The sequence below is a fragment of the Oryctolagus cuniculus genome, chromosome 17 (assembly GCF_964237555.1).
Source record: "Oryctolagus cuniculus chromosome 17, mOryCun1.1, whole genome shotgun sequence".
Classification (NCBI taxonomy): domain Eukaryota; kingdom Metazoa; phylum Chordata; class Mammalia; order Lagomorpha; family Leporidae; genus Oryctolagus; species Oryctolagus cuniculus.
The window spans coordinates 16,699,243-16,723,933 of record NC_091448.1 but is presented as its reverse complement, the minus strand read 5'-3'; the positions used below and the strand labels follow the sequence as shown (position 1 = coordinate 16,723,933).

General features: G+C 38.2%; 1 protein-coding gene across 35 annotated transcripts in view; it reads left to right on the top strand.

The window, feature by feature from the left end:
• EFCAB3 (EF-hand calcium binding domain 3) overlaps positions 1–24,691 on the top strand; it is a 649,184-nt gene that overhangs the window by 79,728 nt on the left and 544,765 nt on the right. For 34 of the 35 annotated variants that reach the window (XR_011383437.1, XR_011383438.1, XM_070060541.1 and 31 more), the window contains 5 exons: positions 3,126–3,197; positions 11,096–11,239; positions 12,589–12,663; positions 18,688–18,831; positions 21,291–21,362. Coding sequence is in view for 33 of the 35 variants with exons in the window: in XM_070060541.1 (XP_069916642.1) it covers positions 3,126–3,197; positions 11,096–11,239; positions 12,589–12,663; positions 18,688–18,831; positions 21,291–21,362 (507 nt within the window). In the remaining 2 variants the exon portion in view is untranslated. The remainder of the gene's footprint in view (positions 1–3,125; positions 3,198–11,095; positions 11,240–12,588; positions 12,664–18,687; positions 18,832–21,290; positions 21,363–24,691) is intronic. The other variant, XM_070060523.1, reaches the window with a different exon arrangement.

The window sequence follows — 24,691 nt, the reverse complement described above, 5'->3', positions numbered from 1 at the left end:
ATGGGATGCCGGCACTGCAGGTGGTGGCTTTAACTGCTACATCACAGCTCTGGCCCCGGGGCTATGCTTTTCATATCTCAGGATTGTGCCATTTGGACTCTTCATCACTACTTGTGGCTATGTCTTCTAGGGTAAGATGGATGGGTAGTAGGAGAAGTTGTAGATAGGTTCAGGCAGTAAGACCACAATATCCAATGGTACAAGAATCTATAAGCAAACATCCTAGGGATTCAAGAAGAAATAATTGGAGGGTCCAAAATGTGGAGAGAATTTAGAGCTAGTGATAATCAAAGCAATCTGTTGGCCTCTAGATGTTAAATAGCATATCTCAACCACCAGCCTAAGTTCAAGATAGAGTTTAAGTTTCTAGGGATGGTTTTTGTATTAAAGAATTTATTAGTAACTAAGACATTTCTACAACATTTCAGTTAAAGAGAGGAAAGAGGCGACATTTTATGCAAACACTGACTTAAGTATAATATCAGAGATGAATTTTGAGAATCTGGCAGCAATTTCTTGGCTAAAATAAATAGGAAAGGAGATTTAATTAAATAAAATATAAGAGGATTTCAAAATATTCATGGCCAAATTAGAATTAAAAGGTAAGCTTATTTTGGTGCAAAAATTTGAAGTTCATATGCAGTTTTATCAGAATAAGCATTTTCTAAGACCTTGTTGAATAATTCAGGGTGTATTATGAAAAAACTGTGCATATATTTCAAATTTTATTTGCCCCAAAATAAACATCTTTAATTCACTTTCTTACAAGCATTTTGAAGTTCCCTTTTATATTTATGGAATGAGTGATACTTTAATTATTGAGCTTTTTTGATGCTTGTCAGAAATGGTATGGTCAGAAATGGTATGGTCATCAGAAATGGTAAGGTTTATTGGACCACCTGGATATGAAGGGTAGCAATGGGGATAATTGAGTTTGTCAGGGCTAGTTATTAATGCCAAAGTGTCTTAACAGATAACAAATAGAATAGATTTTCATGATGCTGTGAAAGCTTTCCTTTCTCCTGGTTCATCAGGACATCTTAGTTTTCCCTATTTCAATCAGGAACTTAGTACCTAGTTCAGTTCTTTGCATGTAATAGATACTGAAAAAACAAGGGCTATATTTCACTTATTTTTGTGTTTTTCATCCCTCACATAGTTATTTGCACTAAAATGTTCTCATTAATTGTTGAAATGAACAGATATAATTTAGAAAGGCTCATCTTAGGAGACAGAAGAAATAAGATGATGAAATTATGGGTCAAATAAATTTTTTAAGAGTTGTATTAAAATGTGAATATACTAAGAAGGCTGACATCCAGGGGCTGCCTCTGAGCTCACCTCAAGGGACCTTCCCGTTCCTGACAGCCTCCAGAACTGGTTTCCCTAAATGACATCCATACCATCTATGTTTGGATCCTAACACCACCCATTGTTTCTGTCCCAGGGAACAGTTGGGGTCACCACATTGACCTTGCCCTCCAAGTCACACATTCTGAGTAGTCCATCAAGAGAGGCCTTTACAGAGTCTGGGCTGATTCAACTTCCCCTTCCATGGATCCCACTTAGCATCCCAAGCAAGCTGTAAAAATATGGCTGCGGTAGGCACTACAAAATGAAGTCTCTGCCTTCCGCAGAATATGCCACTTCCTTCCCTCCACACAGTCACAGACTCTGTGTTTATCTCAGGACATAAGAAACTTTGGAGCCCTGTTGTTGCCATGCCTTACACACTAAAGATTCATTTCAGGGGTAGCCACCAATACATTCAGAGTCCATATGATGTGAGGCATGGATCTCAGCTGAGTGCTGCCCTGCTAGGTACTGCCATGGCAATTCTGGTAGGTAGTAGGCACTATTTGTTATCCATATTTTACAAAAAAATTAAAAAAGATTGAGAACGGCTGGTAACATGCCTTGGATTGCATGAGCAGTCTCTACATCTGTCTGGTTCTACAACCCATGCTCTTAACTGTTATGCTCTTCCATGCCTCCATAGATAGAAGGTCATCTTGACCGAATCTAAGAATATAAATTTATGGAATCTTTCAAGGGTTTCCCTTCCACACTTAGCCACAATTTCCCCAGATTCTTCATTTGGAAACTCAGAGCTAAGGAATCAGAATTTATTCAATAACATTTTCAAGAGCAATTACATTCTGAGTTCCAGTTGATATCCCTGGGAAATGTATGCTTAAAAACATTCATTAAAGCATCTGACTTTGAAATAGGGCAAATGTGAAAGCTGTTGCTTTTACTTCTGGTACAACTATTTGCATATCATTGATTCATATCAGAACTGAAATGAGTTCAGAGACAGTTGTCCCTTACTTTAGGCACTAATTGGACCACAGCAAACACCCACCAAAATAGGACTAGACAAAGCCTGGAGAGCAAGTGTTCTTGCCAAAGCTGCACATGATAGGAGATCTGGGAAAGACCCCAGGTTAAAATCATTAAGTAGTACCTAATGGCTAAGGATGCCCTTTCTGGATCCATTCTGAGTATACAACCTGTTCTACTACTTAACCAGTTTAGGTGACTATGGAAAAGTGATTTATCTTCTCTCAACCTAACTTCCATCATCTGCAAAACAAGAAGAATCATAGCCAAACCCTACAGTGTTGTAGGAATGTCATGAGCTAATACTCATGAGTAAAGTGATTTATACCAGGATAAACAGCTAATGAACGTATGCTACTAGTATATTATTGTTATTAACATTGCATTGACTATCACTAACATGTAGTAAATCATTTTAAATGCTGCTGATTTCCTTATCTCAAAGGCTTAAAAATTATTCTTCATCAAGTGAACAAATAGCTGGGTGTGTGAGATGGAAACAGGCAAAAGATAATGAAAGTACCCAAATCACATGAAAGATTAAAGATGTACAATATCAACAAAATTAATAAAGCAACTCATTAATGGAGAATGGGACTGGGAATGGGAGAGAAAGAGGAGGAGGGGTGGGAGGGCAGGTATGGTGGGAACAAACATTATATTCCTAAAGTTGTACTTACAAAATTTGTACTCATTAAATAAAAGATTTCTTGGGAAAAATGTGAATATACCTTTTGTGTAACAATCAACAGAATATGTAATCTGAACTCTGTATTTTACAGAAAGTGGAATGGTGAAGTTAGATGACTCTTTGAGTACTGTCTCCAAGGAACAAAGTCTTCTTGAATATGATGGTAGGTAGGAAATGCATTTTAAAATAATTTGAAGGGAAGAACAGTTAGGTTGAGAATTATGTTCAATATAAATGGGCTTGCTTTTGGATAGATATTTAATATTCCTGTGGCTCTTAGACAAGTCAATGGCCAGCTTTTAAATTTTGCTCTTTCAAGATAATAATAGCTAAACTGTTTATCTCACAGAGTTGTCATCTTGTTTTTACAAACTGAAAAATGCTGTATAAATGTGCTGTTAATACTAATGATAATGAGGTAAAAAGGTAATTAACTCTATTGATGGAATTGATGGGTGATTTGCTATTTGAATTTTTGTAGGGAACTTGCTTGAATGAAATATCAGTTTGGCTCACCTGTGTTTTAGAATGTTTTTTGAAATAGAATTACAAAGGTACAATTTACATACATAAAATTCACACATTCACTGATTTGTATTAAATTTATAGAGTTGTGCAACCATCACAACAATTTAGGTATTTTTGTTTTGCTCACAATCCTTTTTTCTTTTTAAAGATTTATTTATTTATCTGAAAGTCAGAGTTACACACAGAGAGAAGGAGAGGCAAAGAGAGAGAGGTCTTCCATCTGCTGGTTCACTCCCCAGTTGGCTGAAATGGCCGGAGCTGTACCAATTCTAAGCCAGGAGCCAGGAACTTCTTCCGGGTCTGCCACACAGGTGCAGGAGCCCAAGGATTTGAGCCATCTTCTACTGCTTTCCCAGGCCATAGCAGAGAGCTGGATTGGAAATGGAACAGCCGGGACTTGAACCAGCACCCAAATGGGATGCTTTACATGCTATACCACAGTGCCGGCCTCTACAATTTTTTTTTTTTTTACAGACAAATATATTTTTAGTAAGATGAAAAAAGAAATGAACATTATTTATATGCTTAAGATAATCTTTTGGTCTCTTTCCTAAAGATTCCCAGATGAGTAAATATTAATAGAAAGAGACTTCCCTTTATACCTAATGAAGAGCCTTGTTTTAAAAGCTACATTTTCATTTTTTATAGAAAACTTATTTAATAAATATAAATTTAAAAAGTACAACTTTTGGATTATAGTGGTTCTTCCTCTAATAACTACCCTCCCACCCACAAACCATCCCTTCTCCTAGTCCCTCTCCCATCCCATTCTTCATTAAGATTCATTTTTAATTATCTTTGTATACAGAAGATCAACTTTATACTAAGTAAAGATATCAACAGCTTGCACCTACATAGATACACAAAGTATAAAGTACTTTTTGAAGACTAGTTTTACCATTAATTCTCATAGTATAACACATTAAGCACAGAGTTCCTGCATGGAGAGCAAGTGCACAGTGACTCCTATTGTTGATTTAACAATCGACACTCTTATTTATGACATCCATAATCACCCGAGGCTCTTGTCATAAGCTGCCAAGGCTATGGAAGCCTCTTGAGTTCACAAACTCCGACCTTATTTAGACAAGGCTATAATCAAAGTAGAAGTTCTCTCCTCCCTTCAGAGAAAGGTACTTCCTTCTTTGATGGCCCGTTTTTCCACTGGGATCTCACTCACAGAGATCTTTCATTTAGGTCATTTTTTGCCACAGTGTCCTGGCTCTCCATGCCTGAGAAACTCTCATGGGCTTTTTAGAAAATCTGAATGCTTTAAGGGCTGACACTGAGGCCAGAGTGCTGTTTAGGGCATTTGTCATTCTTTGAGTCTGCTGTGTATCCCAAACATTTCATTTGTTATTTCTGGTGGAAGTAAAGTAAAGTATTAAACATATTTTTTTAAGATTTATTTTTAAAAAATTTATTTGAAAGGCAGAGTTACACAGAGAGAGGGAGAGGGAGAGGGAGAAGTAGAGGGAGAGGGAGAGGGAGAGGGATCTTCCATTCAATCAAGGGACCCAGTGACTGTGAGACTGAGGTGTGATTCACCCTGCAACCAGTTGCAGTATCATTTTCACCCTCCTCCATCCCTGGACAGACAATAAGCAGCCACAGGACTGTGTCTTGGGACTCAGTGTTAGGCTAGTAAATTCCAACACTGGGAAGATCCTAATGCCAGTGCCTGTTTAGGGACTCTCTGGATTTGCCCCAGTATCAAGTGGAGATCTATGTCCTGTATGTGCCATAATGCTAACCTCACATGTGCCTGGTATGCATGCACTCCCAAGTTTGCATGGGGTCTGGTGACTGTGAGAGCCAGATGTTACTTACCTAGTGCCTGCCTGAGCAGCTAAGGGACTACTTCCGTCTAGGCATACAGCAAGGAACCACAGGGCTGCTTAGGGACCCAGTGCCAACCTGGTAAAACTCAACATTGAGCAGATCCTAATACCCCATCCATGGGCCAGTGCCCGCAGGACCACTAGACCTGCTCTGACAATCACTGGGTCCCTTAAAGTCTTGGGGGCACATGCCAGACCTGCTTGAGACTTGTGGCAATATGTGCCAGAGTAAGTCCATTATGCCTGATGTTGGGCAAGTCTAGAGGCTTAGTCTGAATAGCACTGGCCAGGGATGTGGGTGAGCAGAGTAATTGGGGCTTTATCAGATGCTGGATCTCAAGGCAATGGACCTGCATCTGACACCCAAGGCAAGATCCTTTCACCTCTCCTGTCCACTGTGCAGTAGCTGGAGTCTTTCTCTGCTTTCTCTTGGGAACTGGAGGAGGATTGGTGGGATCACCTGGCTATCGAGGGTTCAAACCCTCAGTTTGCAAGTACAGACCTGGATGCAGGAGCTGGGGTCTCAGTTTGAAAATGCATTTGAAAAAAAACTTTTATTAAACATTTCATTTCAGAATAGTTTTAAATTTGTAAAACAAAAATGGTAAAACAATAATACAAAGAGTTCTCATATACCCTACAAATAGCTTCTCTTATTATTAACATCTCATATACTTGTCACAATTAATGAACTACATCTAGCTTCTCCTACTTTTTTTTAATCCAAATCCTTCTAACTCTCCCAATCCTCCCAGTCTCTAGTAATCAACATTCTGTGTTCTGATTTTTTTCAGCTGTCACTTATGAAGTAGACTATGTGGCATTTGTCTTTCTGTCTCTAGCTTATTTAGCAGAAAGCTGCATCTGAAACATGGAAGAGCCAGTACTCAAACCAGGAATCCTGATATGGGGTACTGGCATCTTAAGCAGTGAATTAAGTTGCTGTGCTACAATTTCTGCCCCCCCACATCAGTTTTTGTATGTGAATACCCAGTTGTCTCAATACTATTTGTTGAAAGACTATCCTTTCCCCCATTTATTTGTCTTGGAACTTTTGTTGAAAAATCAGTTGATAATAAATACGAGTTTATTTTTGAATTCTAAATTGTGTTCTGTTGATGTATATTCCTATTACTGGGCCAGTATGACACAGTATTAGTCAGGTAGTGTAAAGGCCAACTTTGTTGTTTTTCAAATCGTTTTGGCTATGTTAGGTGCTTTGCATTTCCATATATATTTTAGGATTAACTTGACCAATTTATTGCTAGAGCTTTGACAGAGATTGGGTTGAATTTAGAGGTGAATTTGAGGAGATTTGCCTTGATGATATTGAGTGTTCTAATTCACAAACATGGAATGTTTTTCCATTCTTATAGATGTTTTTAAATTTTTCAGCAATGTTTTAATTTTCAGTGTACAAGTCTTACGTTTCTTTTGTTATGTTAATCTCTAAACATCTTATTCTTTTTAATAACAGGAATGGAGTTGTTTTCATATCGAAGTTGTTTATTGCTATTACATAGAGATATACTTGACTTTTGTATATTTATCCTATTTCTTAAGACCTTAGAAAACTTATTTGTTCTAGTAAATTTTTGATTCATTATTGTTTTCTATGTATTAGGTCATGTCTTCTGTGGATTAAAATAGATCTACTTTTTCCTCTCCAATTTGGATGTCCTTACTTTTTTTTCTCTTTTCTTATTATACTTACTAGACCTCCAGGATAATTTAAAGTTGAATAGAAAGGATAAGATTAGACATTTTCTCTTGCTCCTGATAGTGGGAAAGCAGTTAGCTTCTTACAATTAATATAGTTTTAGATGTGGAATTTTATTTTCTTTCTTTTTTTTAAATGATTTTATTTATTTATTTGAGAGGTAGAGTTACAGACAGAGACGGGGAGAGACAGAGAAAAAGGTCTTCCATCAGCTGGTTCACTCCCCAAATGGCTGCAATGGCTGGAACTGGACCAACCCAAAGCCATGAGCCAGGAACCTCTTCTGGGTCTCCCCTGTGGGTGCAGGGATGCAATATTTGGGCCATCTTCCACTGTTTTCCCAGGCCATAGCAGAGAGCTGGATCAGAAGAGGAGCAGCTGAGACTAGAACTGGCACCCACATGGGATGCTGGTGCTGGAGGCAGAAGCTTAGCCCACTACACCATAGTGCTGGATTCAGATATGGAATTTTTATGGAAACCCTCTGTCAGGTTGAGGAAGTTTTTCTTTTTTCTTAGTTTGTTGAGGGTTATTATTAATTCTTGTTGAATTTTATCAAATACTGTATCTATTGAAATGATCCCATGGTTTTTAACTGAAACATACTTTAATGTTTACTTGAAGTCCTGTAATTTTTCAAAATTTCTAAATTTGGATTAATTTTTTTATTTGATTTACTGAAAAGTTCAGCGGCAGATATTTGGTGTAGCAGTTATGATGCTTCTTGGGCCACCTGCATCTCACATTGGAGCACCTGAGTTGGAATCCTGACTTCACTCTCAAATCCTGCTTCCTGTCACTGTGCACTGTGAGAGGCAGCAGGTGATGGCTGAAGTGGTTGAGTTCCTGCCACTCATGTGGGAGGCCCATTTTGAACTCTTGGCTTCTAGCTTCAGAAATACAGGCATTTGAGGAGTGGACAGTGGGTGGGTGCTCTCTCTTTTGGTTTCTCTCACTCCACTTGCCTCTCAAAAAATAAACATTTAAAAATTGTAAAAACTTCAGAAAAAATTATATTCATTAACTTAAAGTTTAAATTTGGATTTTATGTAGATTTTAGCATGCTAATAATTTCATTCCAGTTGTTTCTTTTATAGTTAAGTAAATTCAGGATTATCATCTTTACACGATGTGTTTGCTACCTCAGCTTATTAGCATTGGTTGGATTACTTCAGAGTAGTGCTCCTGTAGTTCTTGCTATCTGTAACTAGTGATTCTTTGACATTTTTTTTTTTTGCATCTGTCCCTTTGTTTTGTACTACATCAGACTTCTGTCACACTGGACATCACTCTAATTGATCAAATAGGATAGCGAATGGTCACTTCCCTATCTCTCTTCAATTTCATACTGCTGGGGTTCATGTTTCAAACTTGAGGCAGACATAATATAGTGCCTCTCCTCTCTTTTTTTCTGAAAGATTTATTTATTTGAAAGGCAGAGTTATATATAGAAAGAGACAGAGGAAAGGAAGGGAGGAGGGAAGAAAGAGAGAGAGAGAGAGAGAGAGAATGAGAATGAGAATATGAGTCTTCCATTTGCTGGTTCACTCCCCAGATGGCTTCTAGACTTTGCTGGTTCACTCCCCAGATGGCTTCTAGACTGTTCTCAGACTTTGAGAAGAGAGAGTATACTTCTCTCTAAATGTTATGCTTAGCCAAGAGAGCTTTCAGGTGTATAGCTCTTTAGATGCACCTGGATCAAGGAAGAATTTATTTTTTTTGGTAGCAAAATAAACTTACCTTTTAATTCCATTTCCCATGAGCTTTTTCGAGTTTCTGTGTATGTGTGTGTGTTATTATTTCTTACTGTCCCTTCAAATTGTTTTTTTATTGCCATAATTTAAAAAATTAATTATCACTTAGTATTTGTACTTATTTATGGAGTTGGTGTGATATTTAAATGCCCACATATGATGTGTAACAATGAGGTCAGGGTAACTGGCATATCCACCACTTCAGACATTTATCATTTCTTTGTGCTCTCTACTAGCTATTTTGAAATATTCCTTCCAATGATTTAATATATCACCTTTACTTTGAAATTTTAAAATTAAACCAGATGAATTCCAATATGATCCCCTTCAATAATTCGATGTATTTATAATTTCTATTTTTAAGATGTATTTATTTGAAAGAGTTACACAGTGAAAGAGAGAAAGAAAGAAAAAGAGAGAGAGAAAGAGAGAGAGAGAGCGAGCGCGCGAGAACTTTTCACTCCCCAAATGACCACAGTGACTGAGTGACTGGGGCTGGCTGGGTCAGGTTGAAGCCAGGAGCCTGGGATTCCATCCAGTTCTCCCATGTGGGTGCATCTTCCCCTGCTTCTTGGGCCATCTTCCTCTGCTTTCCTAGGTGCATTAATAGGGAGTTGTATTGGAACTGGAGCAGCTGGAACTCCAACTAGCACTCATATGAGATACTGGCATTGCAAGAGGTGGCTTAACCCACTATGCCACAACACTGGCTCCTATAATTTCCTTTAAGAATACTTCACTAGATAATTAAAAATCAATCTTAATGAAGAATGGGATGGGAGAGGGAGTAGAAGATGGGATGGTTTGTGGGTGGGAGGGTGGTTATGGGGGGGAAAACCACTATAATCCAAAAGTTGTACCTTCAAAATTTATATTTATTAAATAAAAGTTTTAAAAAAAGAATGCTTTCACTATAGTAAAAATTTATCAGCTTAAATTTGATGGAGGAAATGCTGCCCAAGTTTATGAAGTATGAATTGAAAAATATTATAAAAAGATATTTAGTGAAGGTATTTCTTTTATTTTTTATTTTTTTGACAGGCAGAGTTAGACAGTGAAAGAGAGAGAGACAGAGAGAAAGGTCTTCCTTTTTCTGTTGGTTCACCCCCAAAATGGCCACCACGGACGGCGTGCTGCGCCGATCCGAAGCTAGGAGCCAGGTGCTTCCTCCTGGTCTCCCATGCGGGTGCAGGGCCCAAGCACTTGGGCCATCCTCCACTGCCTTCCCAGGCCACAGCAGAGAGCTGGACTGGAAGAGGAGCAACTGGGACAGAATCCAGCGCCCCAACCAGGACTAGAACCCGGGGTGCCGGCGCCGCAGGCAGAGGATTAGCCTAGTGAGCTGCAGTGCTGGCCAAAGATATTTCTTTTTAATTTTTTTTTTATTTATATAAGGGAAACAAATTTTATATATTACTGTTTTTCTTCTTAAAATTTTTTATTTGTAAAAGGGGACCAAATTTCATGATTTCATATATACAGTTTTAAGAGCATAATTATGCTTCCCGCTGTACCCTCCCTCCTTCCCTCATTGCCACTCTGCCTCCTTCCTTTCTTATTTTTCTTTAATTTTTACAATGATGTACTTTCTTTTTTTTTTTTTTTAAACTTTTATTTAATGCATATAATTTTCCAAAGTACGACTTATGGATTACAATGGCTTCCCCCCCATACCGTCCCTCCCACCCACAACCCTCCCCTTTCCCACTCCCTCTCCCCTTCCATTCAACAATGATGTACTTTCAATTTCCTTTATAATATATAATCCTCCACTAAATAAAGAATTCAAAAAGTAGAAAAAATCATTGTAGAAAAGTTATTTCTAAGTAATAATATTTACATTTACAGAAGATAAGCTAAATTAAATTTACCAACGATCAAACCACATATGCAACAAACCTTTATCTCATTTTATAATTTGGGATTGAGAGTTTTCTGCTTCTTTTTCTGCCACTGAGAAATAAACTACTATGGAATTTTACCTTGGATAAATTGGGGAAATATAATTTTTTTAGGTGAAGAGATTTATGTAGAGTAACAGAACAATATATTTTGACTGACTTTAAACTTATTGATTTTCAGTATTATGTAAGATTCTGGTTATGCTTTTAGTTTAACATTTCTGAAGTGATTTATATTTTTTAACAGTTTAGAACTATAATTCATCTTGTTACTGGTATTTTCTTTTTTACTTATTAACTTGCTGCTTTGTTTTTAGCATTGACTGATGTTATTAAAGCCATTGATAAAATTAAAGATGGACGTGTTGGTTATGCAGATTTAAATAACTGTCTTCAGAATTTTGGAGTTTACCTTTCTAAGCCAGAATTGGAGAAGATTGGGGAATTGACTGAGATTGATGGTAAGTGACACATTTTGAGACAAACTGAAAGTTTGCTATTTTTTTTTCCCTCAGATTGATTCTATTAAATCTTGTGTTTGGCCTTAGGAAATTTAGAATTTAAATAACCAACTCTAACATTTGGAGTATTATGAAGAATTATATATAATCAAGGAATGGTGTTTTCTAAAATGTTTAATGACTTCTGTAGTATTCTGTAGTAAAATGTCATTGTGAATGGTAGCTTGGGTGGAAGAGATCTTCTAATCCCTGATTTTCTATTTCTTCTGTGACCTTAGGAAAAACTGTATTATCATGTATTATTATTATTATTATTTTTTTTGACAGGCAGAGTTAGACAGTAAGAGAGAGAGACAGAGAGAAAGGTCTTCCTTTTACCGTTGGTTCATCCCCAAGTGGCCGCTACGGCCAGTGCTTTGGGGCCAGCGCACTGCGCAGATCCGAAGCCAGGAGCCAGGTGCTTCCTCCTGGTCTCCCATGCGGGTGCAGGGCCCAAGCACTTGGGCCATCCTCCACTGCCTTCCCAGGCCACAGCAGAGAGCTGGACTGGAAGAGGAGCAACTGGGACAGAATCCAGCGCCCCAACCAGGACTAGAACCTGGGGTGCCGGCGCCGCAGGCGGAAGATTAGCCTAGTGAGCTGCAGTGTCGACCCCGTTAATTAAAAAAAAATTAATTAAATTAAAAATATTTTTAATTTGAAAAATAAGACACCGGTACTTCACTGACATATCTTACTGAGTTGCTGCAAGACCAAGACAATATATTTTAAAAGTTAAAATATTGTATACTTTGAAGGGACTAGAAGGATTTTATACATTTTCTTAGTGTTCTTCAGGTTTTTTTTTTTTTAAGATTTATTCATTTGAAAACAAAAATGAAGAGAGAATGAGAGGGTGAGAGAGAGACAGAGGTCTTCCATCCTCTAGTTCACTCCCAGATGGTTGCAATAACTAGTTCTGTGGGGCTGCCGCCAGGAGCCAGCAACTCGATCCTGGTCTTGCACATGGCAGGGGCTGAAGTACTTGGGCCATCTTCTGTTGCCTTTGCAGGTTAGCAGGAAGCTGTATCAGAAACAGAGCATCCAGGACTCAAACTGGCACTTCAGTATGGGATGCCAGCATCTCAAGTGGTGGCTTAACCTGCTGTGCCACAATGCTATAGCCCCAGGGTTTATTTTTTGCCCATAAAATTGAATTATATTTTCTCTGTATACCCATGTATTTTTATTGGTTAATATTACCTGATTGATTATATTTTCCTGGTTATATAACTTATTTTACATAATTTGATATTAGTGATAATAATTTAATCCTTAAAGATATTGAAGAAAATGTTTTTTCCCTTTAGATACGAAAACAGTGAATTTTAAAGAATTTGTTGATACTATGTTGAACAACACAGACCGCTTCTCTGAAAAATTACGTATGTAAGAACATCATGTCATGTGTTTTTGTGGATCAAACAAGTGGACAGGTTTTTAAAAAAGATTTACTTTATTTATTTGAAAAGCAGAGTGAAGAGAGATAGAGGATGAGATAGAGAGAAGAAATCTTCCGTTCTCTAGTTCATTCCCCAAATGGCTGCAATAACTAGTTCTGTGCCAGGCTGACGCCAGGATCCAGGTTCTTCTGGGTCTCGCACATGGTCGCAGGGGCCCCATGGGCCGTCCTCTGCTACTTTGCCAGGTGCATTAGCAGGAAGTTGGAATGGAGCAGCCAGGACTTGAATTGACGTTGCAGGCAGTAGCTTTACCCACTATACCACAATGTCAGCCCCAATTTGGCAGATTTTTAGAAGAGTATAAAATACTGAAAGAGCTAGTCATTGGACCAATCTTTAGGCAGCTGAATGTTTAGCTTCCTGCTACTATGTTTGTTATAATCTTCTCCATTATTGAATGCTAGTTCTAGAATAACTTCCCCATGCAAGTAAATTGAAAAGCTGTCATAATCTTACTTTTCATTCTCACCCTTGTGATAGAAAGCTAGAACCTTGTTTGAGTATGTAATATTCATTTTTGGGGAAGGGTTAAAATGTCTTCTCACTTTGGGAAAGTGATGACATCTAGTGGCTGAGTACTAATATGCGGACTTTCTTGTGTCAACTGTTTTTTCAGTATTTGTTTCTGTCTTCCAATTTATTCAATAATATTTATGAGCCATTAATATGTATAGGCTTTATATTAGGCTGTAACTGTGCTAACATGAAAAATATAGTCTTACATTAAGAAGCTTACCATAAAGAAATGTAGGGTCATATGTGTATATATTTAATGGAATAAAGTTAACACTTTAAAATTGGGACTAAAAGTAGCATTGTATTATTTTATCTTTAAATACTTGGTAGTAGTAGATTCTAAGTAACAGTTATTTTTACCTCATAATATAAATCAATCAATCTTGTCTCCTATAAGACTGCACAACAATAAAGATGAAGAAATTATTTGTATTGTCATTTCATTTCTCATAGGAATTTCAATTTCATGGATATTAAAATTTTATTAGAACAGAGTTTTATATTATTTTTAATCAAATCTATGTTATATATTTTTCTGATTATTAATAATGCATATTTATATTTACATTTTCCCCTTTTTTTCATCAAACTGCTCAGGGCATACCTCCTTTACTGGTTCTATATATCTCATTGGTGCCTTCCACTCGTTTACTCCTCTACTTTCCCCTTCTCCACCATCCTCCTCTTATTTTTGCTTTTAATCCTTATCCAGTTAAATTCTTTTTTTTTTTTAAAAAGATTTTATTTATTTATTTGAGAGGTGGAGTTACATAGAGTGAGAGGGAGAGACAGAGAGAAATGTCTTCCGTCTGTTGGTTCACTCTCCAAATGGCCACAATGGCCGGAGCTGTGCTGATCTGAAGCCAGGAGGAGCCAGGTGCTTCTTCCCAGTCTCCCATGTGGGTGCAGGGGCCCACGGACTTGGGCCATCTTCTACTGTTTTCCCAGGCCACAGCAGACAGCTGGATTGGAAGAGGAGCAGCCAGGACTAGAACCGGTGCCCATATGAGATGCTGGCACCACAGGCGGAGGACTAACTTACTGTGCCACTGCAATGCCCCCCAGTTAAATTCTTGTTCTTTATATACCTATTTTGCTAAACTCTCTTGCTTCTTTGTGATTTTGTTACACCCATCTTGCTAAACTCTTAGCCCTAATTGAACCCTGCCTTCTTCTTGTGGTTGACGGCATTATTGGAGAAAAACCACAAGGAGAAGATTGTTCTGTGAAAAATCACAGCTGAGTAGATTGTTCAGGATACCACCAGAGCGTTTTGGTTATCAGTGTTCACTGTTTGCTAGCCTTCAGTGCTATCCAGGAATTATGATTTTTTTTTTACAGTTAGCTATTCTTCCACTTTTTGAAATAATTATTTAAAATTTCTATTCTCTCAAACTTCCAAGCCTATCCAAACCCTTACCTCTCTCACATTTAACAGGTAACTTTGATTTATATAGCAAACAGAAATCTACCTCAGTTTTGAGGACAGTAAGAAATTTTCCAGTATTTTCTTCTAAAAGTTTTAAGGATTTTCATCTTTTAGTCTTTATTTTACATGGAATTGTTTCTTATGTATCAAGTGAAATTGGGATCCAACTTATTTTTTTCCCCATAATAATAATTAGCTGTGTCACTTTTATGTTAATTCCTATGGAACTTTTATATTATTTTATGTTAGGTTAGGGTTTGGAATTTTTGTATTATGTAAATTGTTCAATTTGAAACCTTGCATCACATTCACACACGGTAGCTTTGAGATTTAGATTATCACTAGAGGTGTTTTTTCCATGTCCAGACTTCAGGAAGAACATGCTTTCTTCTTGAATGTGCCTGGAATGGAAGCCAAAGTATTTTAGTCATAATTTTGCAGACAGGAAGACTTTCCAGAGTCCTGGGTTTATGAAGGCATCTCAATTATAACTTTAGACTTACATGCACCACATTAATAGTAATGTTATATTAAACTTATATTATTGTTACTTGTATTTCAGTGCTGATGATTTACCAGTACTGTTCCATATACTTTTTATTTAACTCAATGATTTTTCATATCAACTCTAGTATGTTTATTTTATAAATGAGAAAACCAAGATACAGAGATCAGAAAAAAAGTAAATCCCTACATAGTGTCATACAGCTGGTAAGAGGTAGAGTTAAGATTAGAGCTCAGATATATCTTGCTTTCTTAACTTCCACATCATACCATCTGACCACTGTGGCATCAGCTCAGGTATATACATATTTAACAATTCTTCCTCATTTCTGGCATTTGGTGACTTTCCTTTCTTTTGAGCTTAGCATCCAGTTGGTTAGGCCCATAACTTAAGAATCCTCTTTGTCCTCTTTCCCCCTCTTATTGCCCTAGCTCCACTGCTTCTACTCTCCTATCCAACTCATTCTCCTTCCAATCCATGATCAAATTCTATTTTTATTGATATTTTAAAGTTTGGTATATAGTGTTTTTATTTGAGGTTGAAGGGGAATCGAGCTATTTTTAGTGTACTATACTACCAATTCTTTTTTTTTTTAAGATTTATTTATTTATTTATTTGAAAGTCAGAGTTACATAGAGAGAGAGAGAGAGATCTTCCATCAGATGGTTCACTCCCCAAATAGCTGTGACAGCCGGAGCTGTGCTGATCTGAAGCCAGGAGCCAGGAGCTTCTTCCGGGTCTCCCACGCAGGTGCAGAGGCCCAAGGACTTGGGCCATCTTGTACTGCTTTCCCAGGCCATAGCAGAGAGCTGGATTGGAAGTGGATCAGCTGGGTCTCAAACCAGCGCCCATGTGGGATGCTGGCGCTTCAGGCCAGGGCATTAACCCACTGTACCAAAGCTCCGGCCCCACCAATTCTGTCTTTAAAAACATGCATTCTGGCCAGTGCCGCGGCTCACTAGGCTAATCCTCCACCTGCGGGGCCGGTACCCCAGGTTCTAGTCCTAGTTGGGGCGCCGGTTCTGTCCCAGTTGCTCCTCTTCCAGTCCAGCTCTCTGCTGTGGCCCGGGAAGGCAATGGAGGATGGTCCAAGTGCTTGGTCCCTGCACCCTCATGGGAGACCAGGAGGAAGCACCTGGCTCCTGGCTTAGGATCGGCGCTGCACGATGACCGCAGCACGCTGGCCGTAGCATCCATTTTGGGGGTGAACCATCGGAAGGAAGACCTTTCTCTCTGTCTCTCTCTCTTACTGTCTAACTCTGCCTGTCAAAAAATATAAAGTAAAAAAACAAAAACAAAAACATGCATTCAGGTTTTGTCCTTACCACTCCATACTAGGTTTTCATAGAAACAAGTTTTATTCTACTAAATCCAATGATAAATTTTTCTTTGTCTTTCCATCTCAGGTAGTGTTCATTTTATTATTTTATTTTAAAAAAATATTACTTATTCGAGAGGCAAATATACACACAGAGAGAGGGAGAGAGACAGAGAGACAGAGAGAGCCTTCATTTCTAGTTCACACCACAAATGCCTACAATGGCCAGGGCTGGATCAGGCTGAGCCAGGAACAGGGAACTTAATCCTGGACTCTCATGTAGGTGGTGGGGACCCAATTACTTGAGCTGTCACTGCTCTCTCTCAGGGTACTCATTAGCAGGAAGTTAGAATCAGGGCTGGAGCCAAGACAAAACACATGTACTCTGATATGGGATACAGGTGTCCAAGCACATCTTAACTGCTGGATAGAATCCTGCTTCTCTACCAGCTTTTAATATGTTTTGTTTAGAAAATTTCTCTTTTGTTTCTTGTGATACTATAATTTCTTAATTTCCTTCCCACTTTATTAGTCATTCCATTTTTTTTTTTTGAGAGATAGAGTTAGACAGTGAGAGAGAGAGAGACAGAGAGAAAGGTCTTTTTTCCGTTGATTCACCCCCAAATGGCTGCCATGGCCGGAGCTATGCTGATCCAAAGCCAGGAGCCAGGAGCTTCTTCCAGGTCTCCAATGTGGGTGCAGGGGCCCAAGCACCCGGGCCATCCTCCACTGCCTTCCTGGGCCACAGTAGAGAGCCAGACTGGAATAGGAGCAACTGGGACTAGAACCCTGTGCCCATATGGGATACCGGTGCTGCAGCTGGAGGATCAATCAAGTGAGCCACAGCACCCGCAATCATTCCATTTTGATCTTGTTTGCTGTCTTCTTTTCTGATTGATTTTTAAATATTAACATAATCCCATACATACTCTTTTCTAAGTCACATTTTCCTTTCCTTTTTTTTTTTTTTTTTTTTTAGGATTTTATTGATTTATTTGAGAGGTAGAGTTACCGTCAGTGAGAGGGAGAGACAGAGAAAAAGGTCTTCCATCTGCTGGTTCACTCCCCAAAGTGGCTGCAATGGCAGGAGCTGGGCCTATTCGAAGCCAGGATCCCATAGCTACTTCCAGGTCTCCCATACGGGTGCAGGGGCCCAAGTGCTTGGGTCATTTCCTACTGCTTTCCCAGACCATAGCAAAGAGCTGGATCAGAAGAGGAGCAGCTGGGACATGAGCCAGCAACAATATGGGATGGCTGTGCTGCAGGAGGAAGAGTAACCTACTGCTCCATCGCGCCAGCCCCCTGAGTCACATTTCCTAATGAAGGCTCTTCCAGAATGATCCTACTACCTTAATAACATAAAAGGCCCTCAAAAATTAATGTAAGGTGATTATTATGAAAAAAGAAACTGTGCATGGATTACATTTTTGGTACCCTCAATTCTATGTCCTCTTGACTCCCTTTGTACTCAATATGTTCTTCTCTAACAATTTGATCTTTTCCTAGTATTTGACAGCAGTATCTACGCAGTTGCTCTGGTCTCAAACCTAGGAGTTTTTCATGGTCCCTCCCATTCAATTCATCACTAGATACTCAGCTTCATTCTCAAAATATATCTTGAATTTGTTCACTACTCATCATCTCCATCTCTGTCACTCTTTTCCTCTGCAGTATTGTAGCAGCTTCCTAACTGTGTAACCTTCCAGAGAGTCCATTCTCTGTATTGCATCAGAGTGATTTTTTATAAATTGCTAAGAAAGTAATTTCACTCTCCCATTTAAAACCCTCCAAAGAATAAAACTTCTTTCCATTTTCTACAGTGATAGATTGAAGAGGAAAAAGGAGCCAGGCAAGAATTTTTGGGGAGGGCATAGAACAAAAGCTATTTAACTCACTGTTTTATCAGTTGGAAATGCTTGTGAGTTCAGACTTTTGTAAATTTAAAATTCAAAGATGAGGATATTATAAATTCTTGAAATATCTCATCCTCAAAAATACTTTAAGTTGGGTGTTAAATATGTTATTGTGCTTTGATATTTGAAAATTGCCAGTACTTTTGTGCAGTCATCATTCTTAACCATAGAGATCTAAATTTCTTGACTATTCCCAATGAAAGCTTACTATAATAACTTCTTGGATAAAAAAGTCATAAAGATTGTATTTTTCTCCAACCTTTAGTATTGCACAATGTTATTGAAGACTTCCACAATCTCAGCAAGGAGAAGATGAGTGTCTCTGATTTGTGGAATACTTTGACTAGTTTGAATAGTAACTTAAAGAAAGATGAGTTCTTGGCTGCACTAAAACTAGTAAAAGTTGATGGTGAGTATTCCAAATACTAAAATTAAGATAGAAAAGCATATGAATTTATTTTATGTTTTTGATAACATCCAATCTACCAAGTATGAGGTGGTATCTCGTTGTGTTTTTAACTTGGATTTCTTTCATAATTAGAGATTTTGAACATTTTAAAGAAGATTTATTTATTTGAAAATAAGAGTTAGAGGGAAAGACACAGAGAGACTGATCTTCCATATGCTGGTTCACTCTCCAAATGACCACAATAGCTGGGGCTAGGTTAGGCTGAAGTTAGGAGCCAGAGCTTCATCTGGATCTCCTGTGTGGCTGCAGGGGCCCAAACACTTTGGCCATTCTCCCTGCTTTTCTCAATAGCAGGGAGCTAACTGGATTGGAAGTGGAGCAGCTGGGACTCAAACTGGCACCCATATGCGATGCTGATGATGCAGGTGGCAGCTTTACCAGTTACATCACAAAGTCAGCCCCAGAACATTTTTTTCCCATAGATCTGTTGACCATTTTTTCTTTTGAGAGAAGTATTCAAATCCCTTGTCTATTTAAAAAATAGGATTTTTTCTTACTACTGAATAGTTTGAACTCTTTGTATATTTTGGGTATTAGCTCATGGTCTGGCATATGATTTGCAGATATTTTCTCCAATCTGTAAGTTGTCTCTTTACTCTCATTAGTTTTTTCCCTTTGCTATGTAGAGGTTCTTAGTTTCATGCCATCCCATATGTCTATTTTTACTTTCATTAATTTTCTTTGGGAGTCATATCTAAGAAATGTCTGCCTAGACCAATGTCATGGGACTTCTAACATTTTTTTCTGCTGGTTTTATAGCTTCAGATCTTAGTGGGATAGAGCGTTCCAACATGGTTAAAATGTCAATATACACATTTAGGAAATACAAAGGAATTTCAGATAGTTTATCCTACAGAAAATATTAATATTTGATATTTGATATTGTCAAATTGATCAAATATGTATTGAGTACTTTCAGGTTAAGTCATATGCTAATGGAAAAAGGCATAGCCCAGTGAACATAGAATAAATGGGCAATGTTCATATCTTTATTCGAGTTTAGTAATTAATACTACTTGGGATAAATGATAGATTCAGGAGCAAAGCCTTTGTAATAAGGGAGATGTTGGGCCCTACTAAAACACAGAAGCAGGAAGAATGCTACAATAGAAATATGTGATTTTTCTCTATATACTACAGTTCCAGAAACTCAAGTGTTAATTAATTAATTAATTTGAAAGTCAGAGTTACACAGAGAAAGGATAAGAGAGAGAGAGAGGTCTTCCATCTGATGTTTCACTCCCCAATTGGCTGCAACAGTCGGAGCTGGGCCCATCCAAAGCCAGGAGCCAGGAGCTTCCTCCAGGTCTCCCACACAGGTGCAGAGGCCCAAGGACTTGGGCCATCTTGTACTGCTTTCCCAGGCCATAGTAGAGAGCTGGATTGGAAGTGGATCAGCCGGGTCTCGAACCAGCACCCACATGGGATGCGGCACTTCAGGCCAGGGCGTTAATCTGCTCTGCCACAGCGCTGCCCCACAAGTGTTAATTTAAAAGCCATGGTAGATAGAAGATAAGATGTCATTAACCATAGCTATATTTAAAAAAAACTGTAAATATAGGCTTTTATCTTAGATATACATCTTGTTCGTTATGCTTTATTCTAGTCTATGATCTTAAATTATAATAATTCTGAATCCTTGTATTAATCTTCCCTATTCTAAACAGGGAAATATAGCTGCTTCTGTCTCCCATGTCTCTACTTTGTAATTCAGTACTTGTGTGTTCTTGCACAAGAAATAGGTGTAACTTATGTTAGAAATTGTAGTGATGGAACCATCGAACGCTGAAAGAAGTCATTCAAGTTATCTAGTATAGAATTTTCATTTTCAAACAATTGAAAGGCTAAACTTGGACTGAGGTTTATCTTTTAGTTTTATCCAGGAATATATATTAGCTTTATATTTATATATGGATTGTTCAGACCATTAATGTTCAATGTGACTATTGATACGTAGTGACTTTGCCCTGCCATTTTCCCGGAAATATTTTCTAGTATATGCTTTGAGCTTCCCATGCTCTTTTACTGGTAGGTGTTCTTCCTTTCCCTTCTTTCATATTGATGGCCGTGTTTCTGTGTTTCTGAGTGTAGCACATCTTTAAGTATCTTTTGCAGGGCCGGACGAGTGGCCACAAAGTCTTTCAATTTCTGTTTGCTATGAAAGGTCTTTATTTCACCTTCATTCACAAATGAGAGCTTGGCAGGATATAATATTATATATGGATTGTTCAGTCTCCATTGAATGACTGAAACTGAGAACTCAGTTTATGTAATCCGCAAAATGTTCAAAATATAAAAGGAAAGTATGATTCTTATGAATAATCAAGTTATTCACATTTTATCAATTGCTCCATTGGATATGACTTTGAGGCTGATCTATTAAAATGCTTTTCTTGTAGAAGATAACAAAGTCCAATTTGACGAATTTGCAGAAGCAGTAAAGAATGTGAATGATGCCTCCAGATTAGAAGGCAAGTGCTAGATTGTGACTGTTAAATTTACTTTTATTGAGATGATGTCGGTGTTGCGGTGTTGTGGGCTGTGGCTTAAGCTGTTGTGCCATAATGCTGGCTCCAAGACAGGTCTTTTTTTTTTTTTTTAAGGAGGAAAAAGAAATTTTTTGAAATTAAGCCATTGAGCCATTAAGCCATTAAGGAGAGCAGACTCAAGTTTAAGTACATGAATCTGGTGGATGATCATAGGGATTGGGGAATGGCATTGCATTATTTGCCAACCACTACATTATAAGGCCAGCAAGAAAGGGCCACTTGAGCAAGAGTTAAAGTAGCAAGTCTGAGGCCACTGTTTTCAGAAGAACCTGCTAAGGTTGGCTGGCATATGGCAACTTGGTTTTCAGAATATTCCCTGTAATGCTAACTAATAAAGGTGGTTTCACTATGCCTGGGCTATTTGTTGGAGAGGTTAGAGGAACCAGCAGCATAAGCATAGTATGAATAAAATTCTATGCTTTACTTCAACTATATATATATATATATATATATAAATATATATATATATGTTAAAAATTTTATTTATTTATTTGAAAGAGTTACAGAGAGGCAGAGGCAGAGGCAAAAGCAGAGAGAGAGGTCCTTCATCTGCTGGTTCCTTCCCCAAATGACCGCAATGGCCAGGGCTGGGTTGATCTTAAGCTAGGAGCCAGGTGCTTCTTCTGTGTCTTCCACATGGGTGTAGGGGCCCAAGCACTTGGGCCATCTCCTACTGCTTTCCCAGGCCATAGCAGAGAGCTGGATTGGAAGTGGAGCAGCTGGGACTCGAACCAGTGCCCATATAGGATGCTGGCACTTAGGGCGACAGCTTAATCTACTATGCCACAGTCCCAGCCCCCATATATATATATTTTTTTTTTTAGTGTTTTTTTAAACTTTTATTTAGTAAATATAAATTTCCAATGTACAGCTTATGGATTACAATGGCTCTCCCCCCCACCCCCATAACTTCCCTTCCACCCGCAACCCTCCCATCTCCTACTCCCTCTCCCATTCCATTCACATCATTTTAATTATCTTTATATACAGAAGATCAATTTAGTATATATTAAGTAAAGATTTCAACAGTTTCCACCTACACAGAACATAAAGTGTAAAATACTGTTTGAGTACTAGTTATAGCATTAATTCACATTGAACAACATATTAAGGACAGAGATCCTACATGAGGAGTAAGTGCATCGTGACTCTTGTTGTTGACTTAACAAATTGACACTCTTGTTTATGGAGTCAGTAATCTCCCTAGGCTCTTGTCCTGAGTTGCCAAGGCTATGGAAGCCTTTTGAGTTTGCTGACTTTGATCTTATTTAGACAAGGTCATGGTCAAAGTGGAAGTTCTCTCCTCCCTTCAGAGAAAGGTACCTCCTTCTTTGATGGCCCGTTCTTTCTACTGGGATCTCATTCACAGAGATCTTTCATTTAGGGTATTTTTTTTTTCAGAGTGTCTTGGCTTTCCATGCCTAAAATACTCTCATGGGCTCTTCAGCCAGATCCAAATGCCTTAAGGGCTGATTCTGAGGCCAGAGTGCCGTTTAGGACATCTGCCATTCTATGAGTCTGCTGTGTATCCCACTTCCCATGTTGGATCGTTCTCTCCCTTTTTGATTCTATCAGTTAGTATTAGCAGACACTAGTCTTGTTTATGTTATGTTTTTCCTGATATATATAATTTTTTTTGACAGGCAGAGTGGACAGTGAGAGAGAGAGAGAGACAGAGAGAAAGGTCTTCCTTTGCCGTTGGTTCACCCTCCAATGGCCGTTGAGGCCGGGGTACCACGGCTAGGGCACCGCGCTGATCCGAAGGCAGGAGCCAGGTGCTTCTCTGGTCTCCTATGGGGTGCAGGGCCCAAGCACTTGGGCATCCTCCACTGCACTCCCGGGCCACAGGAGAGAGCTGGCCTGGAAGAGGAGCAACTGGGACAGAATCCGGTGCCCTGACCTGGACTAGAACCCAGGGTGCCGGCGCCGCAGGTGGAGGATTAGCCTATTGAGCCTCAGTGCTGGCCCTCCATATTTATAATTTTAAAGAGAGTTGGGTCACTGTCTTACACTGTAGTTTAATAAGATTTTAGAGGTAGAGTAGGCAATTCTAGGTAATGGTGAGGATTAAATGTAGTCATTTGGAAAGAAAGTAAAGTGATTTTGGAAAGGAAGTGAAGGCTTAGGATCATTGATATGAATCACTTATTTTGTGATATTAATATCCTTGTTAGCACAAAATATAGTATATATGTGTATGTATATAACATCTACATATGAAGTAAATGTAGCAAAATACTAAAAGTTGTTAAATTTTAAAACTAAGCAAACTTTAAAAAGGAAAGGAAGGCTTTTTGTCATTAAGAATTAAAATACTTTGAGACTTTGATCATTTTTATTGTCATTGAATGATAATGGGACATGGGGTGGAGAAAGAATTGTGATTAAGGTGCTAGAATCCTCAGAGAATGTGAAGGAACGATCAGAAAATTATATATAATGGTGTCTGGAGAATGGCATAGTTTAGTGATAGGCCTGAGCCTCAAAGGGGAGGCATAATCTTTGAGCTGAAAGGGTATGTGGAGTGTAAGAAGGTGAGTAAACTTCACTCAAGACGATTTTGCAAGGAAATAATGTTTTTAAAAGAAATCAAGTTTTAGTTAAGACAAAGAAACAGAGGTGGTAAGAGTGTTCAAGTGCTGGCCACACTCAGATTATTCTGCAGTTGCCTCTCAGTGATGTTACAGGAACAAGAAGTGAGACAAGGATGCAAGGTACTAAGAAGCTGTGGTTCCTTCTGCTAGTTTTTGTTGTCTTTTATAAACATCATTCTCATCTCACTGTTGTGACCATAACATTTTTATACTGTTTTAAGTGTTTTTAATATATTATCATATTTAATATCCACATCAACTTTGTGAGATAGATATTATTATCCAATTTTACATGTGAGACTGTGAACTTTGTAAAGTGGTTAAGTAGCAATAATTTGCTTAGAGTAGTAATACAGTTCCAGGTCACAAATCCTGAAGGCAAGAATTGAATGTGGGTCTGTCTGACTTAATCATTGCTGGAAATGAAGCAAAATTCCAGCTGCTAGGGAACAATTAAGTCTTGGTAGAATTGGAAACCCAGGTGAATGAATTGTTGTGAATTTTATTCCATATTTTGTATTTCTCATGATTCTGAACTTTAGTTAACCTATATCAAAATGAGTTGGTTTATTGCTAACAGTAAAGCTCCATGGCAAACTACTTTGTATAATTGCACTGAAAAATTCAGGTATATCAATCATTTTGGTTGTACCAATT